We start from the raw sequence: 23,731 nt of genomic DNA on the forward strand, positions 1-23,731 counted from the left end.
AGGACAGAAATATATATTGTACAATATGTTCACTTACACAAGCGGAGTGTCATGACACACAGTCAGGAGAGGCAAACCAGGCAGATGTGTGGGGCCCCCCGAGGAGGAAAGGGGCCCCCAGTGGCCCCTCACATTGAGACTTTTTGTAATGATAACTATAAACCCCCTTAAACCTCCCATTAAGACACAATACAGCACAAAACCTCCCTGACTGTGTGGTGTAGCTAGCTTCTAGCAATAGCCTGCATGTGAGGCGTTTAGGGGACATCTGGACATTTGGCTGCATGTAAGGTTGGTGTAGGGATGTGAGGGGGGGGGCTTCTTTGCCTTGGACCCCCCCAGAGTCTAGGATCTCCACTGCTCCCACTCCCTTTTTAATACCAGCAAGGAGAACAAAGAGAGATGAGTGTTATTGGTTTAGTAATCCATAACAGATTTATAATAATAATATCTGGAGGTGCTCCAGATCCTCATGCTGTGAAAATCACACTAACACATTCGTACAGGAATATAATAACTAGTAATTATATGAAATCCGAACAAAGACAATTCCCAGTATGGATAAAAAAGACAATTACATAATGTTACATAATGCTCACACAGCACACCTATATCATTCCGCTGTATCGTGTTCATACATGTAAATAATAATATAATAATTATGTGCAGACATTACATAAGGCAGTTATGTAATGATGTTTTCTTATGCAAACTATTTTCACACAGACATCTTCAACAGGCGTGAATCTGTGAGCGCGCTCGTGCGGGAGAGACAGAGCGGGAGGTAGCGAGCGTTTGGATGAGTGTCATCACAGGCGGGCGGGTGGTGAGAGTGAGTCAGTGCGTCTGTGCAGTGACACCTGTGAGCGTGGCTCACTCTCTGGCAGCCCGGCCCCTCGGGGGCCCGCGGAGGCCATCAGAGGGACGGAGTGTGTGTGTGTGTGTGTGTGTGTGTGTGTGTGTGTGTGTGTGTGTGTGGGGCTAATTTTGAGTGAGGATTTGATGAACGTTGTAATCAGTAGATGCATGGGAGAGGCTGGCTGTTAATAAGCAGTACTTTAATTAAACAGTTCACTCGCAGCTGAAAGGGACTTTGCCTCAGGGAGGAAACACGTCACGTGTCAGAGGAGAGAGAGGGACACACACACATGGGCTTCATATTTACATACATCTGTCTTTAGGTAATTATTTCTGTATGAGAAACGTGACATTTTATATGTTGACTTAATGCATGTGTGTGGTTTTATGCATAAATGTGACTGTAGTTTGGTAATAAACTGTAATAATGGGAGTTTAACAGTCATATTATGACGTACCTGCCTTCACAGCTGGTTCAGCTAAATGATGAAGTTATTACCGGCTCTCTGTGGACACTTGTATGATCATGGTTTCATCTGTTGCCATTAAACTCACCGACGCTCCCTGTTTAAGTCATTTCTTTAAACTTTCTAGTTGTAATCTCTGTCGTCTAAAAACATCTACAGTGTTCAGGCCTCACGTGTCCCACTGTGAATACAAACACTTGAACTAACCACAGGCATTCAACTGTAAAAAGACGGTAAATGGACTTGCATTTATATAATTTCTAGTCTATTGAGCACTCACAGAGCTTCACAATGTCTTTCATTCACCCATTCACACACACACGTTCACACACACATATACACACATATTCACACACACACACACATTCACACACACACACACACTGATGGCACAGCATCAGGGGGAGTTAAGGGTTCAGTGTTTTGCTCAAGGACACGCTCTCTGAAGGAGCCTGGGATTGATTCAGGAGCCACAGACATTCAACTGTCCTACTGTTATTACAGACACCTGAACTAACCACAGACCCTCGTCTTACCTCTTCTTTAGCCTGCAAACATCTAGGGCTTATGGGAGATGGTGTTCATTACAGGCATCTTAATATTGAATAAACAACGATATTAGTCTTTATCTGAACATACATCTTCAGTCTTTAAACAGCAGTCGTATTTTCACAGAGTTTTCTTCAGACCTTCAGTTTCTCTTTGAGTCTTTGAAGTAGATGGTCTCTCAGGCAGGTTTCAGGTTTGTTATTGAGGACGCAGCAGACACACACACACACACACTCTGTCTGGTTTCCTTTGTGTTCCCGCTGAACTGGTCTGCATCGTGTACCATTAAACCAGCAGCGCTGCATGGTAATGATGGGGGTGTGTGTGTGGATGGAGGGGTGGGGTGGGAGTGACTGGAGGTGTTAATACCTCCAGTTCACTGACCTCCGTCATTATTCTCTCCTCTGGTGTTTTGTGTTTCGCAGGGAGAAACTGATGTGCAGCTGATGCAGCAGGATGCTGAGGGAGAAGGAAAGAGAGGACAGCATCTATATTTGAGTCACTCCTCTCCTCAGTCGCAGTCCTCCAACTCCCACAACACAATACTGAGTCGTGTGTTTCACCTGCAACCTGTCGTCCCTGTTTCCCGCCCGTCCTCTTCCTGTCGTCTCCGCTTTGATCTGACTGTTCAGTTTTATTCCAAGAAGTTCAACAGCAGCCTCTGGGCTCTGGTCCTGTTGAACCCTGACCCCTGACACACACCCCCCCCTCCACATCTCCCCCTCCCTCCCCTCTCCTCCTCCTCCTCTCCCTGCCATGTCCAACGACAGCAGCCTCCTCGGTGTCTGGGAGGCCTCCAATTGGGCAGACACCTCCCAGTGCCCGCCCTCGGTGGGCGGGGCCACTTTCTTGATCGTGGCGTACAGTGCTGTAATTGCCATCGGGTTGCTAGGTAACGCCGGCCTGGTGTTCATCATCGCCCGGCAACAGGAGTTGCGCAACGTCACCAACATCCTGATCGCCAACCTGTCGTGCTCTGACATCCTGATGTGTGTGGTGTGTCTGCCTGTGACCGTCATATACACACTGATGGACCGCTGGGTGCTGGGAGAGGCCCTGTGTAAGGTGAGCACACCACACACACACACTCACACACACACTCACACACATACACACACACACACACTCACACTCACACACACACACACACACACACACACACACACATACACACACACACACACACACACACACACACACACTCTCACACACACAATCTGTGAAGGAAACAATACGATGCTTTGCTGGAGGAGGATTTTCCACAACCTGGCAACCCAGAAGTTATTCTTATTAACGCGTTATAGCTGATTTGTAAAGCATGAGGTGCCTGTGTTATTGACTATTGATATGTTGATTGACAAGGAGACCGATCGGTTTGTGCACGCTTCACTTCAGTCTGAGTTTTAAAAAACAGATGCTCCTTTGTCTTTTACCTGTCCAGGTGACTCCCTTTGTTCAGTGCATGTCGGTGACGGTCTCCATCTTCTCCCTGGTGCTGATCGCTCTGGAGCGCCACCAGCTGATCCTCCATCCCACCGGCTGGTCCCCCGCTGCCGGACACTCCTACCTGGCGGTGGGGCTGACGTGGCTGGTCGCCTGCTTCATCTCGCTGCCCTTCCTCTCCTTCAACATCCTCACTAACGACCCCTTCCAGAACATCAGCCTGCCCGCCAACCCCTTCAGGTGAGGCTCAATATTTGGTGCACGGCTGCACAATCACAATGTCATGGCATCAGGATCGAGCCCGGCTCACATCACCATTTAAAACGTGGCTAAATGAATCGTATGTATTTATGATGATGAGGCAGCCAGTGACATTTTAACGCTCATTTTGGTGTGAAATCACATTTACATTTCTGCCTCTTAATGCAAATGCAAGGCCGTTTTTTTTGCATACAGACTAGAGGTCTGTACAGGCTACAGAGACTGGGTGAAATCTGAACCTGACCTGAAAGAAAAGAAGCATAAATAAATTTGTGACCTTTGACCTTTAGTCACCAAAATCTGTTCAGCTCATCCTTGGGTCCCGGTGAATGTTTGTGCCAAATTTTGAAGTTGTCGGGAACGCGACAGACGGCTCTGGCTGTCGGAGGAAGAAAACATCAATATTCAGAAACAATTAATGCTGAAGAAGAAAAATTAGAAATAAATGATTATCCAGTTTTTTTTTATTCTCAACACTACAAGGTAATTTCCCTCCTCAGAAGAACACACCAACCTGAGCATGTGTGTGTTTATGCTAATTACATGTTCAGTGCATTATCCGCCTGATTTGAAGCTCCGCCCCTCTGGAGCCGCTGAGCACTCGGCTGAAAAACAATGAATTCATTGTTTCCTCGTCGTCACTCCTCCGTCTTCCACACACTGAAGGATCGCACTGGTATCTTTTTTGCACCTCGCTGCACCTGACTGGAAACATTTGCTCCTGTCACGCCGTGGTGCCTTCGGATGCCGTGGGAACGTTGACTTGAAAGTCGGCTGAACCACGTCTTTTAACTGGAGAAGCGACTGACTTTTTTATTCCTGGAATACATAACACTGCTGTTTTCATCTGTTAGAGATATTCAGACATACTCATTATGTAAATGTTCCTTACAGCTTCAATTCAGACATGAAGGAGCCGTCGCTGATGAATATACAGTTCCTCTCATGTTTTAAACTCTGAAGAATCCTCTGCTCTGATTCATATTTAGATCAACATGTTTTCACGCATTAAACTGGGTCTGAAGTTCATCTCTTACTTCCTGGTTGAGAAACCTGGATCAGGCCTTGAGCCCCGCCCACCACCTGCTGGCTCCAGGTGGACAGGTGAAAGAGCAGAGAGCATCAAGATGGTGAGAGGAGGAAACATCAGAGAGACTCAGCCACATGTTTGAGCCTCAGTCAGACCCAGACTCAGAGGAGGAGTCTGAGACCAGAACCAGAGACTAGCAGACGGGTCAGAACCGTTAGCGCAGTTAGCATCTTACCTTAACGGTTAGCATATCTTTTTAACAGTTAGTGCAGCTGGCAGGATTGGTTCCTCAGGTTTGTGACGTATGAAACCCTGAATCAGTTTTTATGAGAAATATATATAAAAACATCATTCGGACATTAACAGAGTTCAACACTTGTCCATGTTCATCAGAGGAAATCTTTGAAAAACTTATTTTGGTGCTAATTCCTTCGATAAAGACGTAACAACAAAAGAAAAGCTCAGTGATTGACTGTATTTAGTTATAGCACCACGTTGTCCAGATACAGTCTCGTCTCTTTTCCCGTACATCATCTCTCCTTGTCTTCCTTGTTGAAGGGACCACCTGATCTGCATGGAGCTGTGGCCCTCAGATAAGCATCGCCTCGCCTACACGACCTCGCTGCTGCTCTTCCAGTACTGCCTGCCTCTGCTGCTGGTGCTGCTCTGCTACCTCCGGATCTTCCTACGCCTGAGACGACGCAGGTCACACAGCCGCACTTCCTCTCATTTTCCTGAAAGCCCACTTCCTTCACATCACAAGCTTCTGCCACGCTTGTGTTTATTTACCGAGATGCTGTTTTTGAATGCTCTATTTATATGTTCCTTTGTCATAATTCTGCCTTAGGTTGAGCATGGTATTTGACAATAGGCCTCATGCTGTGTTGTGCAGGGACATGCTGGAGCGCAGCAGGAGGACCCGGGGAGCCCAGAGGATTAACATCATGCTGTTGGCCATCGTCATCGCCTTCGCTCTGTGCTGGCTGCCGCTGAATGTCTTCAACACGCTGTTTGACTGGCACCACCAGGCGCTGCCCGACTGCCAGCACGACGCCGTCTTCTCCGCCTGCCACCTGACGGCGATGGCCTCCACCTGCATTAACCCCGTGGTGTACGGCTTCCTCAACAGCAACTTCCAGAGGGAGCTGAGGTCGACACTGCAGCGCTGCCAGTGCGGCAACCGGGCGGCGGAGAGCTACGAGAGCTTCCCTCTCTCCACCGTGGGCAGCGAGGGCATGACCAAAGCCACCTCCCTCAACAGGATGGGGTCGGTGTGCGTTCCCTCACCCAGACCTGAGATCAGTTCAGCGTTACCTGCAAAAACAATACCAGCTAACACCTAATGATGAGTGCTCCCAAACTCTAAGGAGGCGGATGGCTTCTGAGTGGTTAAAAGCTGGAACAAACATTTCACAAACAGCTGTCTGAGATCTCTGAGCAAGTCAAACACAACTTTACTTCATTACCGTAACTTTCCTGACAGAGTGAGACGGCTCATTTCACCGGGGCTGAATGTTCAGGGACAGGAGAGGATGAGGACGTTCGCTGATGTAGCTTCAAGTCCAGAGTATGACGCAAAATCCAGTAAATGGACTCGGAGAGGAAGCGCAAAGAGAAAACACAGGAGCGGGCAGAATTGACCGTTTGCTAAGCCACGCCCACATTAGTTAACATCGTTTTGTTAATTTCCACATATTTAAGTTTTCTTTTTAAAAAGAGCAGGACAGAGCTGCTAATGTTAGCTTAGCATTCAGGTATGATAGCATTTAGGGTCGGCTCCCAAACCACCTGTAACCCCACATAATAGCTAATGATTTGCTAACTCTTAGCCTTGGAAGTTTCGACAGTGGGTGGTAAGCTAGGCTTGCTAACATTTGCAGCTTACTTAAAAGTAGATAGATACACAAATCAATTAATTAATTAATTAATTTTTGTTCTTGTATTTTTGGTTTTGAAAAAATACACGACCTTCCAAACTCTTCATTTGCAGAGTATTTCTTTAAAGGAGATATTTGTTGGTTTTGCTAGTGCTACATAGCCAACGTTAGTATTAGCAGCTGTTTACTTACCAGTCTTAGCAAGAGCTGCAGCCCTTGTTCCCTTTACAATACAAGAGGTTATAATACGTCGCGTACGAAGCAGCTACTTCCTCAAAGCAGCCTGGACGCTACAGTGACTTGGTATTGGAAAGTGACGAGACAGTCCGATCTCTCTGGGGCTAGCTGGTTAGCATGCTAGCTTCAGTAGAAGAAAAGAAGTGAGAGAAATAGAAGCAAAACAAAGACGGGAGACAGCCCTTGGTGAGTAAAGGAACAAAGTTTGAAGCTGAACTCACAACGTTTCTTCTAGACTGGTGAGTGAACAGCCGTTAATGCTAATGTTAGCTATGTAGCAATAGCAAAACTTAGCTCCTTTCCAAGAGCTGTGCGTGTGGCTAGTAAGCTATATCTAGGTGATCGCTGTTGGTGTGGGTGGGGGTTAGCAAAAGGTCAATTGTGAACACTGAGTGAGACAAAGATAAAGAGGAAAACTCACTTATAAACTGACAACGTGAAAGTATCTTCTACACAGTGGGAATGAAGACAGCTTGCAGACATACATGTGTTTTATATGTAACTTGCAAAGTGTAATTGATATCATTATGATAGTGAACACTGTTGATAAGCATGCCTTAGTAAAAGTGTGGTAGAGATAATCTGCTTGACTCAAACACAGCGGAGGTAAACGAGACTGCTAAACATTAATGTAAAATAAAACTCATAAACTGTGAAGCTTTTCATTCTGAACCAATGGAAAAGATAATTGAGACACATGAATGGATTCTCTGCTGTTTTCAGTGGCTGAGTTTCACAATATCACACGTTATACAGTGAAGTGTATGAGCGATGTAGTTATTATCGATGCCACACAGCCTTATACTTTTTCTGAAGGAGACGAAACTTTGTAGGAGCGTTTAAAACACCGAGGTCTCGTTTTGTAGCAGCTGTCAGACCCAACACCAGGTTACTGAAAAGCCACAGGAAACAGACCAAGAGACATTTCAACATATATATTTTTTTTGTTTTCCGTTTTCATCACAAATGTCAGTTTAAGCTTTTCTGTTGTATCTTTCAATTTGAGGATTTACATTTGAGCTTTTCAGGGTTTTCATTTTCATTTTCCATATTTTAATTTACAGTTCACCGTATCAAAATGTCATTTGAACATACAAATCCTATTTTTAGTTTCCTTTTTCTTGTAATAACTAATTGTACCTGATAGTAGTGAAGTAGAACAATTATTTATTTTCCATTTTCATGTTTAATTTTTCCATTTTACTTTTGGATAAAAAATTATCCGCCATACGTTTGGAGGAAAATCTGGGACACTGGTCACAATCAGGGAGTGAATCTTTAACTACTGTAACAGTCTGTGAGTTTTGAGCATTTTCTTCTTTGCTGAATTCTCTGTCTAGTTTGTCAGTTCATCGTGGCCGTGTCATTAAAACAAGTGTGAAGAATGTAGTTTCTGTGTTGTCTAGTTCTGTGGTGCACAATGAAAAGTGTCCAAACTGAAAAAGAACAATTTATTCATAAATAATCTTTGGGGTAAAGAAATTTTACACCCACTTCCGACAAAACTTAATGAAATTTAAAAAATAAATAAATAAATCCATGAAAAGTTAGGCACAATAAAATATGTAAGGGTGTAGTATATATGAATTCACTATGAGCCCTGTGCCACTGTTCCAGATTTTGGGAGGTGGTCTCAGTAGATCAGGGGTGTAGGCGAAGAGACGTGACGTCAAGTCTTCGACTCAAGCTCCGCCCATCAGCCTGGGAGACGACACCCTGGGAGAAGAAAGTCCACCGTGCACTCGCTGCTGCTCACAAAGCGTAATAATTCTGTGAGGTCACGGTTTCTTAAGGAAATCCAATTAAGTTTGTAAAAGCAGGGGGACAAAAATATCATTTTGAAGAGCGGGGGGGGGGTCGTCCTCCACGCCGTCCCCAGTGGAAATGACACCTTTGGAGTCAGAGCAGGAAATGTGCTGTATAGATACGAGTGGTTATTATTTCACAGCGTGAGTCCTCACCAACGACCCCCCCCCCCCCCCTCCACCGCCGCCGCCTCCTCCCTGCATGTGGCCGCACTATAGCAAACATAGGCTCTGATGTGTGGTTTCTGCCTGGAGCATATGGACGGACTCGTCTCTCCAGCTGTGTGAGCTGATGACGGAGGTCTCCTGAGGGTGGCGGCAGCAGATGGACGCCAGGCCTGACATACGGCTGCGTCTGGTCGGGCTCTGCAGGGTAATGATGGGATGAAAGAGCTGCTCTCCAGGTAATAGACTTATAAATGATCCATTTACAAGAAGAGGATCATCAGAGACTCAGTGGAAAAATACAGTGGGAAAGTGGTCTCTGACCTTTGACCCCCACTGCACTCAAGGTTCACTTACTGGTCGCCTAAGGGCATCTGACGGTTTTCATCAGGACATGGAATTTGCTCAGTTATCACCCATATGCAAATGTAATATGTGATATATACTGTTTATGTATGTATGCTTACATTGTCACTATATCTCCACCCTACAGCCTGTTAATATATGTTGATATTATAAACAGTAGAGTCCAAAAGTCTGAGACTCTTTCCCAGAATATGAAGATAAACATGTTTAAAATGAATAAGAAATAAACACGTCAACAGTCACGTGTTTGATGTTGTCAGGACGAAACACAAACGCCACATATTACCTTCCTGGTGTGTTTGTTGGATGTTTTACTTCCTGTCTTTGTCTAGTTTTTCCCGCTCTTGTGATCGTCTGCCCCGCCCTGATGTGTTTCACCTGTTCCCGACGCCTCCCTCGTGTATTTAAGCCTCAGTCTTTGTCGGCGCGGTTCCTCTGAGCTTCAGTCTGAGTTTCTGTCGTGTTTCCTACAGAGATCTGTGTTTTCCCTTGTGTCTCCTCCAGCCTCTGTGTCTGTTCCTGTTTTGTTACCTGAGTTTAGTTTCCTGTCTGTCTGTAAGAGTTTATTAAAGCACCTTCACTGCATCTTCCTGCTTTCATGTTTCTGCATTTGGGTCCTGAAATCCTTAAACTGTCACAGTTGTGGGAATTGCAAGTTAAACACACCGGCTAAATCCCCTGTCCTGCTCGCTAACCGGCTAACTGCTAACCGCTAACCTCAACGACTCTGTCCTTGTAGCAGCAACAGTTCACACACATCAGGAGGAAATATCTTAGGACATCTGTAAACGATAGTAAAAACTGATTGAAGAGTGATGAACAGATGTTGATTCGATTAGAAAAGCATCTGTTGCTCGTTGGTAACAGAAGGTTTTCACTGCGGTCTCGCTGCAGGAGACGCTTCACATCTTTTCTATAAATTGGTCTTTGAAGTGAACTGATGTCTCTGTTTGGACCGTGTTGCAGATGAGTTCAGGTCTGGTCCGATCTGGTCTCTCTTCCCTCCTTCATGCAGGTCTGAGCTGTGAGGGATTTGCTTCGGATTGAATCTGACATTTCGCGCTTGTGCATAATCACTGATTTGCTCCTGACGTCGGCTTAACGTTCAATTACTGTGATAAATGAAGCTCAAATATACAGTTAGAGAATAAAGCCTCAGCAAACAGTCAAAGAGCAGCGTGTGTGTGTGTGTGTGTGTGTGTGTTCATGTGTGTTTGAATTGTGTAAGTGCAAACAATTCATAGGGTGATTACTCAATACAAACAGGCATAATGGAGAGTGTGTGTGTGTGTGTGTGTGTGTGTGTGTGTGTTTAATGTGAAGGTAAATAATATAGATTTGACAGTATTGTTTCACAGATGAAGGAGAAATCTGTTCACAAACACCGTCCGTGTGTCATGTGACTTTGTTCCCAGCAGCGCTCTGTTTGTGTCGGACGCAAAGGTTCTGAAAAACTACAACAAAGATCTTCTCTGCAGACGTTTATCAGCAGCAAGTAAACGCTAAAGTCAGAGCAGCGGCCATTTTGTTTTCAGGTCCATCGTCTTCAAATTTGGCACAAACGTTCACTAGGATCCAAGGATGAACTGATCAGATTTTGGTGGCTAAAGGTCAAAGGTCATGGTCAGTGTGACATCACAAAACATGATTTGATCACCCCTATTTAACATAAAGTTGGACATTTTTGAATTTAAGTTTAATGAAATGAGGGTGAAATTCACCTGGAAAATCAGTTTTCAAGGCCCTTGTTTCCTGGAATCCCACAAGGCCTTGGAAATGAAATTGCTTGGCTGAACTCGATCAATCTTCACTGATCAGACTGTAGATACTGGCCTGAATGTGAAGACTGTTCATGCTATCAAGATTACATCAGCTCACTGATCCAGAGTGTGTGTGTGTGTGTGTGTGTGTGTGTGTGTGTGTGTGTGTGTGTGTGTGTGTGTTTTTAAAGTGCTGCTTTCACCAAATGTATTCGCCACATTTCATGCCAGCCCGGTGAAAAGCTTCTTCACTCAGTGTGTGTGTGTGTGAGTTTGACAAATAGTAACTATGTGTGTGTGTGCGTTTGTGTGTGCTATTACAGGTAACCAAGGAAACAGGAAGGGGGGGGTTAGGGGGGTGCTTCCCATTTTATTGTTCGGTCACAAGGAGAGACAGAAGAGGAAGAAGAATCTCCTTCTCTCCTCCTCCGGCTTCTTCTTCTTCTTCTTCTTCTTCTTCTTCTTCTTCCTCTTCTTCTTCTTCTTCACTCCGGTCGAGCTCTTTGCCTCATTCTTCTTCTTCTCTGGAATAAAAACCCTTCGAACCACCTGTTAATTTCCTCTCTGTTCATCTCTGTGTTTGTTCTTTTTATAAATCAAACTAATGCTAATGTATTCAAAGTGAGTCACTCGTTCAAAAAGCCCAGCAAATCCCTCTGCAGCTCAGAGCTGCTGTGTTTTTCCAGACGAGCTCTTGTGTAGTTGTGTACAGTGTCAGATTGTCTGCTGCTGCTGCATTGTGCGACTAACCCCCCCCATCCCGTCACCCCTCCCCCCCCCTCCCTCCTCCCCCCTCCTCCTCCAGCAGCTCTGTTGTCAGGGATTTGAACAGCTGGTGGGAAAAAAATCTTATCTCAGCGTAGTTGTCAAGTTAAATCTGCAGCATCTTCAAAGTGAAGCTTCAGTGAGACAGAACATCAGCTCGAAGTGACCATTGTCCTCATCTTCATCCTCATCTTCATCCTCATCTTCATCCTCATCCTCATCCTCATCCTCATCCTCATCCTCATCCCACAGCCTCAGTCCTGGCCTCTGGGATGGTGTTTCCTCCGAAAAGAGTCAGTAAGCCTCTGTAATTGAGGTTTAGAGAGATAAGGGGAAGGGAAGAGGAGCAGGGTCACTCCTGGACAGGACCCCCCCCCCCCCTCTCAGGGGAAATCAGACTGAGGCCTTGATCTGAATGTGTTTTGTACTTCCTGTCGTAGACGTGTGCAGAGGTTGGGCGGCCGGCAGCTGGATCTGTTCAATCGTGCTTCATCTCATCGTGTCACCAGACACTGAGCTGAAGAGACGTCGTGTGTTTGTATGAAGTGAAGCAGATTCAGCCACATGTGAAAGGTATTCTGTGAAGGTTACACACCGGGCGGGACTGAGCGCGGGGACACCTGGTCTGGGTATCACCGGACGATCCCTCATTTATTTGTGATTTAAAAAAAACAAAACAACAAATCTGAAATTAAAAATAAGAAATTAAAAAATAAATTTGGAACGTTTTTTTTTCTCTCTCTCCTCTGTGCATCTTTGCCACAGTGATACGGCAGAGTTCATCAGAGTGACAGGTAATTCAATCTGTGCAGTGACAGAACAGGAAGTGGTTTGCAGCTGGACGCCGCGACTCATCCGGCAGCTCGGCCTGAGGCCACTTCACAAATCAATGAACTGAGTGGGAGTCCAGAGCTGAGAGAGGCGCACACACACACACACACACACAGATGGAGGTATAGTTAGAGTCTATACAATGGGAACAGACCACCTGCAGGCTTCCTCCTGTAATCAGCAGCAATTTGAATCAGCTGATCAGGATGTAAAACTTCTTCCGAGCAAAGACACGACTCGAACACAGTCTGTCGCTTTCTGCTTCTTGGCGTCTTCAACCTTTAAAAACACTGAATAAAAATCCACCATTTATCAGATGATGCCAGACGCTGTGAAATCAGAAAGAATCGTTGGATTTTCAACTTTCCAATGGTCCGTGAACTAATCATGTGTGACACAAATCCATCAGAAACTCGAAGCAAATTTAAGCTTAAACATTGTGACATTTCCTCAAAAGCATTTTATTCTGCTCGTCTCATTTAAATAAAGAGTTTGCTCTGGACACTCAGGGAAGAGCTGCAGCTGAGACTGATGCTAACCTTTGTTCTGACTGTTTCTCTGATCGCTAATGAACCAGACGTTCAGCAGGTTATTACCAGCAGCTGAATGATCCTCAGAGTTTCCTCCTCTCCACAACAAACACACCAGGAGATTAAACCAGGAGAAACACTGAATAAAACAGTTTGACTTTTTAAAAATCAGCGACTTTCTCTCTGATAACTTCAGATCCAGACGACTTAAATCCTTCATCTGGTTCAAAAACCACCGAGGGGTAAAAATGATTCTTAAAACTAGATCAAATGCTCACAGAGGATACGCAACAGATTTCTCTGGTTTGAGAATCGATGGAAACATTTCAGCTCACCAACATATAGAACAGAGGTCGAGTTGTTTTCAGACGTTTTACTGTGGAAACGTCACAACAGAGAAGGTGTGCACCACTTGCCGAAAAGGGTTTGTAGCTGTGATTCATGTCTTACTTTTGGGTTGCCAGGTAGCGGAACATCCTCCTCCAGCAGGGAACAGTGAGGTTACACTGCGGAGCTGGGTTGCTGCTGCTGCTGCGTTTGGAGGGCGCGTCTCCAGACAGGAGATAAGAGGGCACGGCTGATGTGTGTCACTGTGCCGACAACATCCTCAGCGTCATGTCAGCAGACTGCTCAATATCTGTGTTCAATATTTCACGGTCAGGGAGCAGAGAGACACGGAGGAGACTCACTACACAGCTTCCTCGGCGTTGTGTCTCCCCACCTGCTGACTTCCTCCTCTCACAGCAGGTTTAATGGATTCACCACATCAGGCCTGAAATAATGAAAGAATGAGCCACTCAACAGGCGTGGACAGTCAGATGGATCTGCCCGTTCGTGATTTCATTTAAAGCACCTTTACAGTCTCACCTGACCGGCAGAGGGAGCCACTGAAGGGAAAGACTCAACGGCTCTAATCTGGGTTTGGTTCAGATTCTTGCAGCAGCTTCCTGAAACACTTGCACAGTTTGTTGTATCACGTTGCTGCTGCTGCTGCTGTGGAAGAGCTGGATTTCAAGTAGCAGCTTGTTACTGCATTAACCAGACAGCAACACAGCGAGTGAGGTTTTATTACAGGACTGTTGTCTCACACTGAACTCATCTCAGCTGGATGGACCCGAGTCACTTTCCCTGCATCGATGCTGTTAGACTGACATCTGGTGGTGACCAAACATACTGCGTGACTGCCGTGGGTCCTGAAGGACGGGACTAACTCCTGGAAGAAACTCTGCAGTTAAGGACCAGTGTGGAGGATTCAGTGACATCTAGTGGTGAGGTCGCAGATCGCAGCCAGCACCCCCACACACACACACACAGGGTCACAGGGTCACAGATTAGACTTTTTAATTCATTTGCAAAGTTGTGTTTTTGTTGCTCGTTACGGGTCAGTTGTGCGTCTGTTGGTGAGGTGTGCAGAGCACTGTGCAGAAGTCAGTCCTGTCGTGTGTCTACAGTGCGATGACTGAGTGAAGAGCAGCTGGTAAATGAATGACGAGACGTTCGAGCAGCAGCCATTAACTTATTTATTATACTGAATTTACGAAAAGTAAAAGCAAACACTTGAATAAACAGTTTTGTACATTTTTAGTCTGTTATGGTTTTTGTGGTGGTTGTTTGTTTGTTTGTATGTTTGTTTGTTTGTTTGTTTTCCACTGTACACAAGGCTGATGACGTTTGAACAACCTGTTTTTTATCAATCTTCTTTAAAAACACCCAAAAGCAGACGACGCGGACGCTCCGCTGACGCAGTCGGAGTAAGGCGGACACAGGTGTGGACACGACCCCTTCACTGCCACCGAGAATGCAGGGAAATCATAAGACCCAGACTTTTTACTAATACATAGAGAAGGGGGGGGGGGGGGGGGGGGGGGGGCAGGGGGAGGAGGAGGAGGAGAATAATAGAAAAAACTAATCATCAGCCATGCCGGCTTCCTGTGGCCTCAGTGTTTCTCCGTCCAGACTCCAGAGCCTGGACTCATGTGGCTTCCACTGTACACGATGAACTGACATGCAACCGATTCAAGAAGACGGCTCCAGAAGACAAGAAGGGAAACTGGACAGTTCTTTCTTTTTGTTTTATCAGATCAGCTGGATGTTACACAGAAACATTTAAAGGAAGAAAATCCAGTATTTTCAACATGGGTCTTGTTCTGGTTCTGACTCCAGGTCTCGTTAACTTCACACACTTGTCTCCGAGTAACAGCCAAACAACTGGTTTTAGCTTCTCAAATAAGAGGATTTGTTGCTTTTCTTTGTCTTAAACTGTAAACTTTATAGATCTGTGGTTTGTTTTTCCAACTTCTGTCAAACTCAAGTGTATTTTTTAGAGCTGTGAGAGTAAAACCCAGGTGGAAAAACAGCAGATTTCTCCTTTAAGTGTCGCATCTCTCGCTGTAAACATGGAACTAAATGAGAGAAAAAAAAATTCAAGGCATTTCTGACCTTTTCGTTTTAATCACGTCAGCTGAGACAAAACGACACAAACGCACCACGACGTCGTGTTTGTGCAGAAAGAACAATAATCAGAGCTGATGTCAGGTCAGTCAGTTGGATGATAAATGAACCGCAATTAACTTTTAAGATCATAACTGTGCAGTTCGGGCCAGATATATAATATAATACAGTGGTTATCTTTAGCTCACTAGCACTAGACGCTGCTACAGTATTTCAACCCTCCGTCCTGTTCGACCTAATCCGAGTCAGAAACTTCCAAAAAAAAAAAACTACAAAATGGACATCAAATAAAAATCGAAATCTTCGGTTTGGAATGGAAATTTTAACAGTAGCAAAAAAAAAAAAAAAAAAGAAAACATTCACGTTTATTGACATTTCATGATATCGTACATCTTGCAGGGCTTCGCAGGCAAGAGAGCAATACCAATACTTCATGGACAAATCATAGAACAGCATGGCCTGCAGGAGGAGTCCACAGTGCTATCATTGCCCTCTGAGATACCCTGACGCCCCTCTGAGTGTGTGTGTGGGGGTGTGTGTGTGTGTGTGTGTGTGTGTGTGTGTGTGTGTGTGTGTGTGGGGGGGGGATGGGTGCTGTCACCGTCACCTGACAGCAGGAAGAGAGAGGGAGGCGAATGAAAAAGGAGGTAAATATGGAAACACACACATAAACGTGTGTGTTTCTCTGGTGGAGGCAGGAGAGGGAGGGGGGTAAAGCGGGGGGGGGGGTAGGCTTGACAGCGGTTTAGAGAAAGGAGTGAGGGAGTCTCCGACAGTATGATTGGGGGGGTTTGAGGGCAGTTCTGGGGGCATTCGCAGGGCGGCGGCCCCTCCTAGAACGTCTTCCTGTGGATGGCACGTGCTCTGTCCTCTTCGTATTCCCGCTTCGACACCCACATCTTTTTAAAGGTGTCCAGTGATGCCAGGATGGAGCCACTGCAGGGGGGGGGGGGACACACGTTAGGATTAAAAACTGTGTGACAAAGCTGCAGAGAGAAATTAGTGTGGTCACCCCCCTCCCCCACCCAAAATAAAAACCTGACTTCTTACCCAATCCATGTGGAGTAGAGCCTCTCCTGGGGGGCAGAGATCTGGACAGAGGAAAGAGCAGGTCACAAACACACAAGTTTAAAACTCAGTGACGAGCAGAGAGCAGCAGGAACCCGAGGGAGCAACATTAACCAGCGACAGATAAAATCATAAAACAGCAAGTAAAGTGAGTAAAACCAGAAATAAAAGGCAGGGTGATAAAAATGAAGACAGAACGGTAAAGATAAATAAAATGCTAAAAGAGAGGAGATGTTTGGAAGAAAGTAAAAGTAGAAATAAAATAAATAACCAGAAATAAAAAACAGTTGTAAAGGGAAAATAATCTTAGAATAAAAGGACAAACCAGTAAAAGCTTGAAATGACTAATAAACAGAAGGATAAATAAAGGGCTTGAGTTTGCTTTGTGAAAATATACACAACACTAGGACGGTCTGGACTCACCTTGATCTTCACGTCTTTGGGTGCAAGCTTCTTCACTTCAGTTAGTAGTCTCTCCCCAAAACCTGCAGGGAAGAAAAGAGTCGGTGTTTGTGGAGCGAGTCTAATGTTTACTGACTCTCTCACCCACAGAGAGGAGCAACACATCTAACTGACATACTGGCTCCTTGATTCAGACACAACACGCCGGAAAACCTCGGCGTGGACGAAACATGAACAGGAAACAACAGCAGCCACAAGAAGAACTGTGATCCTGGATCAGTTTTAAAATCTGGCTCCAACATTAAAGTTTCCACTGTCCATCATCAGTGACACCGACCTTTGATCAGTGTCGACCCTCCACACAAGACTATGGTGGAGAATAGTGTGCGTCGGAGGTCCATGTCAGACTTCTGGATGGCGTAGGCCAGGACCTCGTGGATCCCCGAGCTCTCGTCTCCGATCAGGTCGGGTCTGAAGAGCAGCTCTGGAGCACGGAACCGGGCCGGACCGATCTGAGAGGAAGAATACGGGGATACGGAGATTTTCACACAGAAACCGATGGAGGTATATTTCAGAAACAGGCGTCAGAGCGAGTGTGACTCACATTTAAAGTGCTTCCATCAGGGAGAACGTACTGAGCCTTCTCTGTTTCTAAAGTCTCGTCCTTTTGAGGGTTGAGGGAGAGATAACAGGCTCTCTGCAAAGTCACAAACACGTCCGATTAGACGCAGTCAAAGTTTCACATTTCACATTTCAGATCTCTTCACTTCTTCCCTCTTTTACCTCTTTGATGGTGCGAACAACCTCAAACTCTGCAGAGGTGTTGAAGTTGTAGCCTTCCTTGCGCAGCAGCAGGCGGAGGTAGCGAGACACGTCCCGCCCCGCGATGTCCACGCGCATGATGGAGTGTGGGATGGCGAAGCCCTCGTAGATGGGCACGACGTGGGTCACGCCGTCGCCCGAGTCCAACACAACCCCGGTGGTGCGGCCTGTGGCGTACCTGCAGGAAACGGAGGAGTCACCACACAATCACCATGGTAACCACCATGAGGTAACCACCATGTTAGACTCAATAACACAGAGTTTTTATGAGTTTTCAGCAGAAGTTTCCAAAATCCCAACGACAAAACTCTTCAGTTTCTCTTCAGCCAGTCAAACACCTGTAATCCTCGTATTAAATCACATACATCTGTGTGTTTAAGCTGCAGACTGGAGGCTGGCGCTCACTGCCCTGAACTATGACCTTTGGCCATTTTTAATTTCAAGTGAATCACCAAACCACATTCTAAGTTCAAGCTTATTAAGCTTATTAAAACAGATGTGGGCCAGATGTGATAGTGTGAGTCTACACTGATTCTCCTGTGAACAGTATTTACTACAGTGGAAATCCACCTGTTCATTAAAAGCACAGGTTCACAGTGAGAGTCAGGTGACCAGGTAGACACTGACACAGGTGTGATCATTCCCTCTGTTCCCACTGGACATTTAAAGATCCTTTCTTAAAGTGTTTCCAGTGGAAGTGATAGAGGAAGAAATTCACTGTCCTCGCTCCACATCTGTTCCACATCTGTTCCACATCTGTTTCACCTGACTGCTGTTTTTAAGACACTTGAAGAATTCAAACTTGTGCTTTTAGGTTGTTTTTGATAAATATAAATGTTATAACTGTCACTCCTGTTGAACTGAGCTCTTTAGCAGTTAAGACTGGAGCAAGTGAACCGTCACAGTCTCCTTCTGATGTCAGGCTGCTAAACACCAACAACTGTCATTTTCATTTTTTTAATTCAGTCAATCATGTGTTTATATTATTCATTTACTGAAGGAACTGTAACATAATGTGTTATTTTGATCTATTCTACTTGTTTTATTGTCATTTATTCTCCTTCCTGCTGCTTGTTGTTGTTGTTGTTGTTGTTTTTACCACGTATGTTGATCTGTTGCTTCTGACATGAACTAATCTGCCTGTGAGTTCTGATGTGTGTGTGTGTGTGTGTGTGTGTGTGTGTGTGTGTGTGTGGACTGGGTGAGCTGCAGAGGGATTGCCCTTCTCGGGGTAAATAAAGTCTGAATGTGAATGTGGAGTGGTGAACGACAGGCCTCACTAACAGCCAGTGAGTCAGCTGTAATGTGACTAAACTGTATTCTGACGTCACGTCTCTGTAAAGTTGTAGAAAACTGAATGAGGAGAGCGGGGAGTTCTTACAAGCTGAGCACGGCCTGCATGGAGATGAAGAGAGCGGGGACGTTGAAGGTCTCGAAGAACACCTCTGCTGCCTTCTCTCTGTTCTTACTGGGGTTGAGAGGAGCCTCAGTCAGCAGCACAGGATGCTGCCAAAGACACCAACCACAGAGATGCATGATCAGCATTACTGGAGCTGGAATCAGAAACAGGTGACTGTAGGTGAAACAGGAGGAGAGGAGCTCACCTCCTCGGAGAAAGTCTGCAGCTGCTCCTTGGAATAAACGTACTGCCAGATCCTCTCCATGTCGTTCCAGTCCTTCACGATCCCGTGCTCCATCGGGTATCGAACCGACAACAGGCCCCTGTGCTCCTGAGCAACAGCGAGGGGGAGAGACAGAGACGCAGGGTGTCAGAGAGGTGGTAAAACTGATAGAGAGTTTGTGAATCTGCATTTTTTCACAACTTCTGGGTGCGTTTCCTCCTCTTGAAATGTGGACAAAATGTTTGAGTCACATGCTCCAGAAGCTGCAGAGACGAGGAAACAAAGTGTACATACAGCAGCGGTTGTCTGAGCAGATCACCAGTTCCATGGCAGAGTGGCAAACAGAGCCACTGTAGAAATGAACTCACATGACAGCTGGACTACAGTTTGCCAGGAGGCTCATGGGAGACGAAGTGGAAGGTCGTTTTGTGATCTGATGAAAAATGAGCTTTTAGGATCGGCTAATTCCTCACAGGCAGTTTAACTGGGGCTTTCAGGGTTTCAGGGCTCCAGACCAGTTGCTCACTTTCCCTGGTTGCTAATCCAGGTGAATCAAAAGCAACATGAACAAACTACAGAGAAAACACATCTGCATGTCTCACTTCATCTGATTCAAGTTCAAGCAGAAATGCCAAATATTTCTCAGTTCTTTTTCATATCTGATGTTAAACTGAATATCTTTTCTTTATCTGACTGAAAACGAGAACATCTGAACACGTCAGCTTATGTTTCCTCATCTGACAGAAGAAAAACATCAATGGAAACAAATTAGTCAATAAAGAAAATAATGGTTAGTTACAGTAGAGTTTCTAATGCTACTTCTGAGTGCTGATAACTAGTGGGTTTTTATTTTTATTTTTTGCTCTAAATGTTGGATAAAACTCTGTGAATGACTTAACTCATTTCCCTTGAAACAGAAAGTGTTAAACGTCAAGGTTAATATGAAATAAGTTTATTTGCCCCCTTTTCCAGGAGTGAAAGACTAAACTGTGCCCTGTGGAGTTTTCAGTGTTTCTGACCAACACTCACTGTGTGTATCCTCGAGGTTTAACAAGCAAGTCATGAACATTTCCTTCCTCATGAAACGTTTACAAAGCTCATCTGTTGAAGTTTTTGACATCCAGCATTGTTTACACCCACTGTTCACTAGCTAGCAGTCTTCTTCTTCTTCTTCTTCTTCTTCTTCTTCTTCCCTGCCTTTGTTTGCACATTGCAAATATCATGATATTTTGGCTCACTACCTTGATTGATACTGACAATTAAAATAATTCAGGCACAACTTTGGCATGAATATTTTACAGTCTAATTCTATTGCAGTTTAAAATGTGTTATCTTTCCCAGTAATGTCACTGGCACAGCTTCAAAAGCTCCGGTGTCTCACAGACTGGTGAGGGAATAAGTGTGAGTTCTTAAAGCACAAAAAAAAAAATCACATCATCATCATTTTTATGTTCTTTTCAGTGAAAATTAAATTAAAAAAACCTTCCACTAGAATTGTGGCTCAGCCCTGGTGTGCGTTACCTCTGCCTTGGGTCCGATGAAGAGGTCTCCCTCCAGGGCTCCTGCCATCACGCGCACATGCTTGGGACGTCCCACACTGTATCACACACACAGGAACAGACAATCAGACAATATGAAGTACTCATAACACAAACTAATACAACGAATTAAGTAGAAACTCAAAATATCTGATACAACATTAGAGCTGAAACTGTTATTCCAATAACCAAGTAGTCGATCAACAGAGCATTGGCAATTACTTTGATAATTGATTACTTTATTCAGATCGGAATAATTCACCTGGACAAGTTTGTTCTTAATTTGGTTTATTTATAAATGTTTGAGTCTCTTATCTTAAAACTAAGTTCATGTGTTTCCAGTAACACTTTTACTGACTACTACTGTTAGTTAGATCATTTCTAAGACCGTGTGGATCTGTTTCTGTAGAGTAGATTGTGTTGTGTATCGTTTTGGTTTTTGTTTGTCTTTGTGTTTGTTTGCTTTGAGACCTCGAGAGGTTTATTCTGTTATAATAAATTGGATTTACATAATTGTTAGAGCCACCTTTCAAGCAGAGATGCCAAACTGTGCTTCTTGAACGTACAATTTTCTGCTTCTGTCCATTTTATATCATTGTAAATTCAATATTGTTGAGGTTTAGACTATTGTCTGGACAACACTCAGGGCTCAGACAAAATTGCATGTTTATTTATATAGTCAAAGAGATACTAAATTAATCAAACTAATCAGATGACTAGTCAATAATGAAGTATTCCTGTAGCTTTACATATGACCCTTGTAATGTGGGTGCTGTGTGAGGTCAGGAAACACTTACTAGTTAGGGAAGCAGTATTTGGGGATCTGGTCACCTGCAAAACCAGCCTTGATAACCCCCGAACCCTGAAGAAGAAAAGAGAGACGTGACATTTGGGCCAAACATCACAGGGTTAGGGTTGAACTAGGAGCTGTAGTGCTTTAATCTCTGTGCAGTGTGTCTGAGAAAGAGGGAGGTCATAAGACACAGCCAGAGGCCACCAGCAGTCACACACTCATGCTCAGACACCAGCTAGCAGTGAGCAGAAACACTATGTCCTACATCCCTGTCTCAAAATCTACTTTGTCCTGTAGGGCTCCACAAAATCATGACAGTCTGTTTCTGTTTCATTAATCTGTGCTTCTTCATATCCTAACTTCAGCTATCCCTGCGACGCTCAGACAAAACCTCACCTGAGCCCCAACTGTAAAGAGCTCATGCTGCATTCACGGCAGAATGGGAAGAACAGGAAAAATTATTTTGACTTGACAGCGCATTATTCCAAGGTGGTTCGCACCGGTACTATCCTTGTAGACACAGCAGGAAAACAGCTCAAATTAGCTTATTTTGCTGTGCTGAGTAACTGAAGCAGTTAAAGAGAAGCGGGATACAAACAAACAAACAGTTTACAGCTCCTATAAATGTAGATTATTTTTAAGACCTTTCTCAGGGAGCTGAAGTCAATGTTTTTAAAACGTCTCACGTACTGCAGCTCCCTGTTAACGCACCGGTGCTCAGTACAAAGCCACTGTTTATGCTAGCTACATATACAGACGTAGACAGTCTATATCCTGTAGAGCTTATGGCTCAGGATGACTCTCACACCCTTATTGACAGCTCAGCATGCTATGCTAAGTATTCAGCATTAACGCAGTAAAAGATCTGTGATGATCCAGCTGCAGCCCCGCGGACAGCTAACACTGAGGATCAGACAAACAGAAGACTAGCTAGCCGGTTTAGCTACCGCCCGCTTGGAGCTGGACACGTCAAGAGACGCCGGTACAGTTGTTAGCAGCTGGAGCTGATAGCATGTTGGGTGGAACCCTGTAAAGCAGTGCTGGTAGCTACGGCAGGTTTGCTGAGGGCGGCCAGGGTCGGTAACCGATGTTTTAGCTATAACACAATAGTTAACGCAGCTAACAGCTAGCCAACGGTCCCCGCCAGCGGCCTCGGTTTGGGTGTGGATGAATGACATCATACTTACATTATCAATCACAACCGGCTGGTTAGCTAAAATGTCATAGGACTCCATGACGGACTGGGTATTTAAGATATGTTTCTATAGATCCGTGCGTGTATTCGTCCCCGTTTAGTGTTTTAATCATGTAAAAAATAACGCCCCGTCACTCCGCACTCCGCACTCCGCCGCTCCTCTGTGTACTGCTGCCGCTGAGGGCCGGACCGCCTTCTTCCACCACAACCAATCAGCTTGAAGAACCCATTGACTGACAGACGTGTAAACCAATCACAGCGTTTATCAGAGTAGGCATGCGTACTTGTTTGCTGTCAAAGAGAAAGACCAGCATCTTTGTCAAACCTGTGGACACGGGGCTACGCCTGACGATCATGTTTCCATTCATTGAATAATTATCAGAAAACAGTGAAAAATACACATCCTAGTTTCTGGGAATATGAAGTCTGCAGATATCCATATTAACAAGTAATTACATAGAGTTTAAAGCATCAAATGTGCTGCTATAACTGTTAATAAATCATAGTAATAAAAGGTTTTTGTCAACAAGTCTGCATTTTTAAATATGAATAAGTCATTAATAAAGAGTTTTAATCAAGTCGTCAGTTAAATGGATTTTGGTCCAGATGCAACCCTGCAGCCCTGCTCAATAAATATGTGGTTAAATGACCTAACTGACTCTTATTTGGTTCTTATGAATATATAAATCATCACTAAATGATTGATCAGCTATCAATAACGGCATTAGTTTCACTATATAATCCCACAGTGGAAAGTGGTGCTGCAGTGACATACAGGTAAATTTCAAGACCCTGTGACATCACTGATGGGTGTGGTACATTGCTGCCCCATTGCAGATAGATAGATAGATAGATAGATAGATAGATAGATAGATAGATAGATAGATAGATAGATA

The 23,731-nt window shown here is 44.7% G+C and overlaps 2 protein-coding genes across 2 annotated transcripts; one reads left to right on the forward strand and one right to left on the reverse strand.

Moving 5' to 3' along the window:
- The first annotated feature begins 2,630 nt into the window (after positions 1-2,630).
- On the forward strand, positions 2,631-5,988 carry LOC111224297 (neuropeptide Y receptor type 1-like). Its single transcript, XM_022748731.1, has 4 exons — positions 2,631-2,939; positions 3,316-3,557; positions 5,167-5,313; positions 5,501-5,988. Exons 1-4 carry the CDS (start codon positions 2,631-2,633, stop codon positions 5,949-5,951), a joined length of 1,149 nt encoding a protein of 382 aa, XP_022604452.1. The 3' UTR covers positions 5,952-5,988.
- A 10,128-nt stretch (positions 5,989-16,116) lies between these two features.
- On the reverse strand, positions 16,117-23,003 carry LOC111224263 (beta-centractin). The gene is made up of 11 exons (XM_022748685.1): positions 22,828-23,003; positions 21,645-21,709; positions 20,831-20,906; positions 19,292-19,417; positions 19,069-19,193; positions 17,649-17,865; positions 17,470-17,562; positions 17,203-17,377; positions 16,887-16,948; positions 16,446-16,486; positions 16,117-16,331 (listed from the first exon to the last, which is right to left on the reverse strand). The coding sequence occupies exons 1-11, from the start codon at positions 22,873-22,875 to the stop codon at positions 16,229-16,231; spliced, it is 1,131 nt and encodes a 376-aa protein (XP_022604406.1). The 5' UTR covers positions 22,876-23,003; the 3' UTR covers positions 16,117-16,228.
- Between the last annotated feature and the right edge of the window lie 728 nt (positions 23,004-23,731).

This window comes from Seriola dumerili, unplaced genomic scaffold (genome assembly GCF_002260705.1).
Source record: "Seriola dumerili isolate Sdu_G_001 unplaced genomic scaffold, Sdu_1.0 BDQW01000128.1, whole genome shotgun sequence".
Lineage (NCBI taxonomy): Eukaryota > Metazoa > Chordata > Actinopteri > Carangiformes > Carangidae > Seriola > Seriola dumerili.

Bases quoted from the DNA above. Each gene is read 5' to 3' on its own strand.
- LOC111224297 (XM_022748731.1), top strand. From the start codon at position 2,631: ATGTCCAACGACAGCAGCCTCCTCGGTGTCTGGGAGGCCTCCAATTGG. The intron at 3,558-5,166 runs GTGAGGCTCAAT...TCCTTGTTGAAG, and splicing joins CTGCCCGCCAACCCCTTCAG to GGACCACCTGATCTGCATGG. The intron at 5,314-5,500 runs GTCACACAGCCG...TGTGTTGTGCAG, and splicing joins CTACGCCTGAGACGACGCAG to GGACATGCTGGAGCGCAGCA.
- LOC111224263 (XM_022748685.1), bottom strand. From the start codon at position 22,875: ATGGAGTCCTATGACATTTTAGCTAACCAGCCGGTTGTGATTGATAAT. The intron at 17,563-17,648 runs GTAAAAGAGGGA...GTGACTTTGCAG, and splicing joins TTGTTCGCACCATCAAAGAG to AGAGCCTGTTATCTCTCCCT. The intron at 16,332-16,445 runs GTAAGAAGTCAG...CCCCCCCTGCAG, and splicing joins CTCTACTCCACATGGATTGG to TGGCTCCATCCTGGCATCAC.